Source organism: Malaclemys terrapin, chromosome 1 (genome assembly GCF_027887155.1).
Source record: "Malaclemys terrapin pileata isolate rMalTer1 chromosome 1, rMalTer1.hap1, whole genome shotgun sequence".
Taxonomy (NCBI): Eukaryota; Metazoa; Chordata; order Testudines; family Emydidae; genus Malaclemys; species Malaclemys terrapin.
The window spans coordinates 350,562,140-350,571,550 of record NC_071505.1 but is presented as its reverse complement, the minus strand read 5'-3'; the positions used below and the strand labels follow the sequence as shown (position 1 = coordinate 350,571,550).

The following is a 9,411-nucleotide window of genomic DNA, read 5'->3' as shown; positions in this document are numbered from 1 at the left end:
CACAATGCCAGCTATCACTTAAAAAAAGAAAAACCCGTAAAGTTTTTAGAGATTCTATTTGCAAAGGAACTTCTCCCATCATGAGCTAAGTGGAACAGGTGTAGCATTATACCTTTACTGACCAGCACCTATCACACATACCAAATACACTTTCCACTATTTGTATCATTTCTGCCTTTGGCCTTCAGTCATTTGCAGACTGCCTGGGAAAATTGCTGTGCCCCTGTACGTCCTATCAGGGTGTTGCCACGGAAGCCCAGCAAAGATAATTGAAACAGTGACCAAGATGGCGGGGCGGGAGAGAGTTTGTATAATGAAGATATCCACAAGATACTGTGAGTGGCACTCACTGGTACAGAAGGTCAGCAGAGCCCACAGATTTTAGATGGCAGGGCCCTTCTTCCCAACACCCGCCCTCACATTGGGTTCAAGTCCCGCCCCCACCCCTGAGTGGGACCTTGAAGGCCCTCCTGTCAGGAGACATTTCCCTTTGCTGGGCCCTCATCCCATGGCCTCACCTTGCTCTCCCTAGCTGCTCATTGCTCTCGGCTGCTGTGTTACTTGTGGCACAGCCGGCATCTTCTATCCTGGCTCTGGCCCCGCAGCTCCCCGCTGTAGCTCAGCCCTGGCTCCCTGCTGGTCTGGGCTGACCCAGTACCCGTTCTTGTCTGCTGCTCCGGCTGCAGGTCCCCACTCTGCCTGCTGGGCTGCTTCTCTGGCCCTTCCGGATCTTGCCAGATTTCCACTGCATTAGAAGCCCAAAGTCATTTCACAACTCACCTGAAAGTAGCCCCATCACTTTTTTTCAAAGAAAGGTTTTTTTATTAACACATTTGTCTAGACATAAAATAACAAATGAAAGCTTTCGTTACACCCCTACTACAGATTTGATTAAAAAAAAAAAAGCTACAAGCCCCAGCAGGATTTTATTCACATTAGCAACACACCTATGAGATGACAATCAAACTCAAAATACTGGTACTTGTATCTTGACTAAGGGCTGGCAGGTGTTTCCATCAAAAGTGGCATTAAAAAAAGCCCCAACTTAGCCCAAAACATTTGTAATGAAAAAACAACTACAGCATTATTATATTATTTATTTCTAATTGCATTCAGTTTGCTACAGTTAGCCTTTATTTGGTTTATCCTCCAGGTTTCGTTAAGGATTGGAAGTAGAAAAAATCAGGTACATTTCACTCATCGTATCACTGTACAAATGATAGTTTCTTAATTTTGTCGTCGCCTATCTCAAACTGCAGCTTCTGTTGATCAAACTGATAAAGAACCCTGTTCACACAGGAACTAATAGAAAGCCACCTTGCATCAGAAAGCTGCAGTAGCAGCTAAGAGTTGGTAATGTAAGAGTTACAGAAAAGCCAGGTGACGGGGATAGAGGGTGGGGGCCGATGGGTCATGCTCAAAGAAGTCAGGCGATGGTCAGAGAGAGGGAATTCAGCAAGGGAGAGAGCAGTGCTGCATGATGGAGTGATGAGAGATTAGCTGTGAGGAACTTCCCAGACTGTGAACCTCCACAATGCTGAGTTCAGTCAAACTGGGACAGAGCACCCTTGATTATCAAGGAGATAGTCTTTCCCCCTTTTGTAAAGGCTAATTTCAATGTCCCAGGCGATCACATTCTGCAGGTGTATTTGCCCACTTTGTCACGAAGCTCTTTGGTTTTGACCCCATAAATAATAGGGTTGAGCATGGGGGGGATGAGGAAATAGAGGTCAGCCAATAGGATGTGAACATGGGGAGCGATGCCCTGACCGAATCGGTGTATGAGAGGGGAGAAGAAGCCGGAAGTATAATACATAATCATCACACAGATGTGGGCTGTGCAGGTGTTGAGGGCTTTCTGGTAGGCTTTCTTGGAGGATATTCTGAGGAGAGCCCTGATGATTAGACCATAGGACAGGGCAATGAACATCAGGTCTAACCCTACAACTACAAACACTATCACTAAGCCGTACATCCTGTTGACTGTAATATCCCCACACGATATCTTTGCCACAGCTATAGGTTCGCAGTGCGTGTGGGGGATAACGTGGTTGGAACAGAATGGCAATGTGTTCAGGAGAAGGAGCATAGGCAGAATGAAGAGAACAGCTTTGATCAAACCTAGAAACCCTAGCTTAGCTAGTCGTCCTTTGGTGAGGATGGTGGCGTATCTCAGAGGGTTACATATGGCAATGTAGCGATCGAAGGCCATTGTCACAAGGACGGTTGAGTGCATAACAGCAACTGTGTGAAGGAAGAACATCTGGGTGAGGCAGCCACCCACAGTAATGTCTTTCAAATTGAACCAAAATATACACAGTGCCTTTGGAACGACGGAGGTAGATGTGGCGATATCTGTGAGCGCCAGCATGCAGAGCAGCAGGTACATCGGCTTGTGCAGGGTCTGCTCTTTGCTTACAACAAACAGAAGCGTAACATTTTCCAACAGGCCAACAACGTAGAGCGAAGCGAAAGGGATGGAAATCCAGATATGGGCAGCTTCCAGGCCAGGGATGCCCATTAGGATGAATGTTGAAGGCTCAGAGGGGGTGAGGTTGAAAGCTGCCATGAAGTTCTCAGTGTGTCGATCGGGCTCCAAAATGTTCAAGCTGCCTGTGAAGGGAGAGAAGCACTGCAAGGGGGGTTACACACTTTATAACAAATAATAAAGTTAAATATAAAATATTTATTATATTAACCATCTAGAAATGGGGGGCAAGGAGTAGATAGGAACATTTATAGAGATTATTTCAGTTATAGTCAAGTCCAGAGAAGTCCTCAGAGGGAGCTAACCAAGCCAGGTCAATGGATGGCAAATAAACTTTTGTGTTAATAACTGCAATGTGTATGCCAATGTGTATGCCTAAAACCTTACAAGATTCTAATGTAACTGTATGAGCTCATGACAGGGATCTGGGCATAATGGTACACAGCTCTGTGAAACCCTGTTCACAGTGCAAGCATGGACAGAAACTAAGCAAAACATTGAGATCTAGGAAGAGTGGGATGGGGAATCATACAGAAAATACAGTGTCATGAGATCAGTCAGTCAATGTTTCACCCTCCTGTCGTCTCCTCTGGGTAGTATTGGGCACCCTTCTCACACAGGATATTGTAGACCTAGAGGGGTTCAGGGAAGGCAATGAGAATGATCAAGGGCCGGGGGAAACTGATATGGAAAGAGGTTGAAAAGACTGGGATTGTTACCTTTACAAAGGAGATGAATAAGAGGGGACACAAGAAAAGTCTATAAAATACTGACTGTTAGAGGGCAGATTGAGACTGTGTTCTCCATATCTCATAACACAAGATCAAGTGGACATTCAATTATACTGAAACATGGCAAAATCAAAACAGATAAATAAAGAATGCTTGCTTCACTCAATGCTTATATAGACTGAGGAACTCCTTACCACAAGTGGTAGTTGAGGTCACGAGATAAGCAAGAATCAGGAAGGGTTTGGACATTTACATGGATAATGAGTATCCAGTTACATTACTTACAGCTGAATAAATATTTTGGAAAGTCTATACGCCCATGTGTTTCAGGGCACAAGCCAATCTCTAGCGGTTAGGTGTTAGGGTGATGCCTCATGGTGGTCAAGTCACCGTCCCCATCCACCTGCTACTGGGTTTCTTACATCTTCTGCAGCAGCTGTGGCTGTCACGGTCAGAGAGAGGAAAATGGCCTAGATGGACCATAGGTCTGACCCCCGAGGCCATTCCTAGTTGGAAAGGAGCCAAGTGTCCACCATGGAAACAGACATTATCCTGCTGGTCTATGACTTTGTGCTCAACAGAGCTCAACCCCTCTTTGGTCTGTGCATTAGGAAGGATGCGAATTCGATATTTTGCCCGGTTTCAGGGCTCTTGGCCACTGATATAGAGACAGCATATCCCACTATCATGCCCTCCTCCCCCCACTCCATCAAGTGCACACACACACAGACACAGACACACAAAGACTGTGCATTCCTGGACCTCCCTCGGTGAGATTCCCAGCACTGCCTTGTTTCCTCTAAGCCAGAAACATGCTTTTATTTTTATTCATATTGGTTCTCCTCATCTTCTCCAGAACCAGAGATGCAGGGGCACGGAGAGAGCAGATCCCTCTCTATCCCTGAAAAGATTGTTTATACTAATTCTTTTGAACCTCTAAGCCTGTGAGTTTGAGATTTTAGCAACTCTCCTCACATGTCAGTTCTTCTTTGGTCCAAATGAGCTCACTGATCCTTAGAAGCCATGGGACAACTCCAGTTGAAGTCACTGAAGGCTCATGATTGGTGTAAACAGGTCATTTATTTACGTTCCTAGATGTGGATTTAGGGTGATCTCAACGGGGCAATGGTTTCACTATTTAACCTATTTAACTTTCGGCTGTGATAATCATGGCTTCAGGTTCTGCTACAGAGAGCACCATTGTGTTAGGGTGCTGAATGAGTCCGAAGGAGAGATCCGCTGATGGCAGAACGTGACAGCAGAATCTGAGAACTCCTGTGTATGCAATTCTTGTTGTGAACTCTCTGGTAGCACAGAGACCCACTGCAGAGGCTTTGGCTGTACTACCTCACATCACAGTGAAGCTGCTGAATTGGAAAACTTGAGCGATCAAGAGGAAAAATGATTCCACCCAAAGAAAGAGAGTTACTGAGACAGATAGAAGGACACAATAAGACACAAGGAACTGATCTTAAAAAAAAGTCTGATCTATTTCCAATACATTTATCGTTCCAATTATACCAGGCAAATCTCTGGGTGTTTCTGACAATAAAACAGTTCAAGTCACTGTGCTGGTGAATTCCTGCCCAGATGGTTCTTGATTTGAACCTGGGATCCCTGCCTCAGCCCTCAGCACTAACTTTAGGGCAGAAACAAGCCACTCACCAAAATACCACTCAGCAGAGAGGAAATCTCCTTACCCAGGGCTCTGCTTTCCTGTTGCAGTATCAGCGTATGAATCTCACGTCTCTGACACTCAGCGTGCTGGACAGTGACCTTTATGATTTCCCTGTACAGTCCCTGCGGACTCTCAGGTTGGCAGGACTCCCAGACAATTCCCTCGACTCCATAAGCAGTAGGAAGAGCAGAAAATAGACCCTGGAGAACTGCAGCTTGAGAGTCTCATGTGGGAGCGAAGAAATGATTCGCAAATACCAGGAGCTCAGATTGTCAGGGCAAACAGTATCTTGCTGATTGTGCAGCCTAGCAATTGGCGATGACTTTCTTTTCTGTGTGTAATGCACTATGTGTGGGAATGCCACCACGAGTTACGTGACCGAAACCCATTTCAATTTATCGGAGCAGTGTAATGATGCATATGCCCCATGCAGTTGTAATATCCAGTCCATTAGCCCTTGAAAAGTCACTGCCACCCTGTGGAGACCAAATGATGTGATCTTGAATTGATGCAAGCCGAAGTGCTTTCTTCTCCCAGCATTCTGGCATCAAAGGTATTTCCCAGTTTCCATCTGTGAGGTCTAAAGTGGCAGCTCAAACTGTTCTAATAGTTCATCAACTCTCTGCATCGGGGAAGCATCAAATTTGAATACTGTGAAATTTCAAAAATGGATGCAGATTAGGGTTGTGCTATTCTGCGTCACAAGTGGGACAATGGGATTTGTCCACTCACTGTGTGATTCATTCACCAGTCACCAGCCCAAAATGGCCTGGACTCCATCTCACATGGTATCCCACATTTTACAAGGGAACAGTCACGGAGTTTCCCTGATGCATTGTCCTGGGGCCATTTCAGTATGGTGGCCTTTTAGGTAGGTGTTCTCTGCTGGGGTCAGAACTTGAAATACAGATAAATAGTCAATATTCATAACTTCAGATACAAAAATGATACAAGCACACAATAGGAACATCCTTTTCATCAAATTATCAGTTTTCCAATGTCACCTTACAAAACACATCTTGTACAAAATGTATCATAATTACGACCTAATTCTGTAACTCTGAAGAATATGGGGTGCAGTGTCACAATGAGGTTATGAGGAAGATCCCCTCCTAGGCTTTTGGAAGATTCAAATGATAGAAGTAAAGCACATTAGAAAACATATTCCCAACTACATATACCCCTCTACCCCAATAGAACGCTGCCCTTGGGAGCCAAAAAATCTTACCGTGTTATAGGTGAAACCACGTTCTATCGAACTTGCTTTGATCCACCAGAGTGCGCAGCCCTGCCCCACCGGAGCGCTCCTTTATATCCGAATTCGAGTTATATCAGGTCGTCTTACATCGGGGTAGAGGTGTATATAAAATGGAGGGGTCTAAATTAGCTGTTACCACTCAAGAAAGAGACCTTGGAGTCATTGTGGATAGTTCTCTGAAATCATCCACTCACTGTGCAGTGGCAGTCAAAAAAGTGAACAGAATATTGGGAATCACCAAAAAAGGGATAGATAATAAGACAGAAAATATCATATTGCCTCTATATAAATCCATGGTTCGCCCCCACCTTGAATACTGCCTGCAGATGTGCTCGCCCCATCTCAAAAAAGATATATTGGAATTGGAAAAGGTTCAGAAAAGGGCAACAAAAATGATTAGGGGTATGGAACAGCTTCTGTATGAGGAAAGATTAATAGAACTGGGACTTTTCAGCTTGGGAAAGAGGCAACTAACGGGGGATATCATAGAGGTCTATAAAATCATGAGTGGTATAGAGAAAGTAAACAAGGAAGTGTTATTTACTCCTTCTCATAATACAAGAACAAGGGGCCACCAAACGAAATTAATAGGTAGCAGGTTTAAAACAAACACAAAGTATTTTTCATGCAACGCACTGTCAATCTCTGGAACTCCTTGCCAGACGGTGTTGTGAAGGCCAACATTATAACCGGGTTTAAAAGGGAGCTGGATAGATTCATGGAATATAGGTTCATCAATGGGTATTAGCCAGGATGGGCAGGGATTGTGTCCCTAGCCTCTGTTTGCATGAAGCTGGGATTGGGTGACAGGGCATGGAGCACTTGATGATAACCTGTCTGTTCATTCCCTTTGGGGAACCTGCCATTGGCCACTGTCAAAGGACAGGATACTGGGCTTGATTTGGTTTGATCTAGTATGGCCATTCTTATATTCTTATGTAATAGTGACATGGCTGGGCCCAGGATTACTGGGAGGATAAACCAGTCTCATTCTGGTCACTTAGGACTGGGACTAGGGTGTCCCCACTCTGGGGTACTCTCTTCACATTGGATGCTTCCCTGAACCACTGATTACTACATTAAGTTCAAACCAAATATATTTTATTAAACAGCAACTGTAAAATAATAAGAAAAAAATGGGAAAGGTTCAAGGTAACGAGGAGCCCTGGTCTGTGGGCATGGAAACATCACGAACAGTTGTCTCTGGGACGTAAGAAAAGTTCACAGCCTGTTCCTCACACATCCCAGGCCTCCTGCCCAGACCCTGGCTGCGCTGCAGTGAGACTTGTTCAAACAGTGGCCACATGCCCTGAGGGTCTAGGTGACAGGACTCTTCTCCCCAGCAACTGCCCACCCCATATTCAAACTTCTCAGTCCAGCCTTCAAGGCCCTCTTGTCTGGTGACGTCTCCCTGCCCATGGCCCCACCTTGCTCTCCCACTTCTCATTGTTCTCGGTTGCCATGTTACTTGTAGCCCGGCCGGCATCCACTATCCTGGCTCTGGCCTTACAGCTCCCCACTGTAGCTCATCCCTGTCTCCCCGTTGGTGCATCAGGTCTGTGCAGACCCAGGTCCCAGTTCTGTTCTGTTGGAGCTGCAGCTCCCCAGCTCTGCCTCAAGCCCAGCTCGCCTTCTGGGCTCCTTCTCTCTGGCCCTTGTGTTTCTGGCTGCTGCTGCGCTGACTCCAGCTCCGCTTGAGGTGGTTTGCCAGACTTCTACTGCATTTATAGCCCCAAAATAAGGTAAAAAGTAACCTAAGAGTAGCCCGATTTATTTCTTGAAACAAAGTTGTTGTTGTTGTTTTTTTTTAATTCAGACATTCGTCTATATGTCAAAAAACAAACGAAGGCTTTCATTACATACCTACTATAGATTTGATTTAAAAAAAAAAGAAGATACAAGCCCCAGCAGGAGTTTGTCCACATTAGCAACAAATCTACGAGATGACACTGAAATTCAGAGTCAAAGCCCCAGTACTTGATTGTATCTCGGTTGATGGTTCGCAGGTGTTTCAAAGCAAAAAACCAGGTGAATAATGGTGTTAAAATAGCCCCAAATGAGCCCAAAACGTATGTAGTGTAAAAACATCAATGACATTATTATATTATTTATTTCTAATTGCATTCAGTGATGGTAGAAAGTCACCATATTATGTGTTGAACGAGTTTGTTAAAAGAACATTTCATCCTTGCTGTTTTTTTGTCAGAATTAGACTGCTCCTGCTGCTCGTCATGCAGTGCAAACATTTCCTCCATTGATGCAAACTCTTCACAACAGATTTTGTGTCATTGCCTGTAAGCCCAAACATGAGGAATGTTTTCTAAAAGTTCCTCTTACATCTTGTTCGTAGTTTTTTTTTTTTAATCAGGTTCCTGGGAGAAAACAGTCTTTCACCTGCAGCATTGCTAAAAACTAGCAATAGCAACGAAAGAGCAAAGAAGCCGAGTTCATTAAAGTCTTTGACCCCAGCCGCATCCAGGGGTTCGAGACCTTCAACCCCAAACTGCTCAACTTGGCTGTTCTGAGTATGAGGCCAGTGAACCATAGGCAAAATTCTTCACCACAATACAATGACAGGAATGAGTTATCAGCCAATCTAGGATGTGAAAGCGATGCAATCACCTGAATGTTTGCTGGCAATCTCTATATCATCTGTTTCACAAACTCCAAAATGAAATGTTGACACCTACTAGTCACATCTTGGACAATGGGAATGGTTTGTGTGTATTTTGAAAGTTCCAGCTGAAAGCAAATCCAAAATCAATTGCGCCAAGTGTTAAGTTATTGGACTCCCAGGCAATGGTTTAGTTTAACACAGCAGTCCCTTGAACAGATTTTTGAGAAAGCCCAGAATGGTCAACTTAAGTATTTCACTCCAGGCAGTGTCAGGAATCAATCAATAGGAACAGAGCAATTTTGTCTTAACATGGCAGTTCATTAGACTGAAGCACACACAGACATAAGGAATTGGTTTAGAACAGTCTGGAACTGTATAAAGTAATTAACAGCAGATTTGCAATGGCCAGTTGCTCAGCTGCTGGGGTGAAAGTGTGTGAGGGAAAAGGTTTCTCAAGATGGCTTCAAAGGACTGCTCCAAAGTGCACCGTATTAGCTAATCTTTTATAACTTTTACAAAATCCATAGTGACACCACTGGACCATCACTATTCCTAACTTACAATAAACTTCTAATATCACAGGCATCTAGACTCAAGGTTTTCATCCATTTATATTCTTCAATTCTCACTTATTTACTA

The 9,411-nt window shown here is 44.3% G+C and overlaps 1 protein-coding gene across 1 annotated transcript; it reads right to left on the bottom strand.

Moving 5' to 3' along the window:
- Positions 1 to 1,630: 1,630 nt before the first annotated feature.
- On the bottom strand, positions 1,631 to 2,569 carry LOC128839772 (olfactory receptor 52N4-like). Its single transcript, XM_054033045.1, has one exon. It carries the CDS (start codon positions 2,567 to 2,569, stop codon positions 1,631 to 1,633), a length of 939 nt encoding a protein of 312 aa, XP_053889020.1.
- Positions 2,570 to 9,411: the final 6,842 nt, after the last annotated feature.

What these genes read in the sequence shown, in the direction of transcription:
- LOC128839772 (XM_054033045.1), bottom strand. Translation starts at nt 2,569, where the DNA reads ATGGCAGCTTTCAACCTCACCCCCTCTGAGCCTTCAACATTCATCCTA.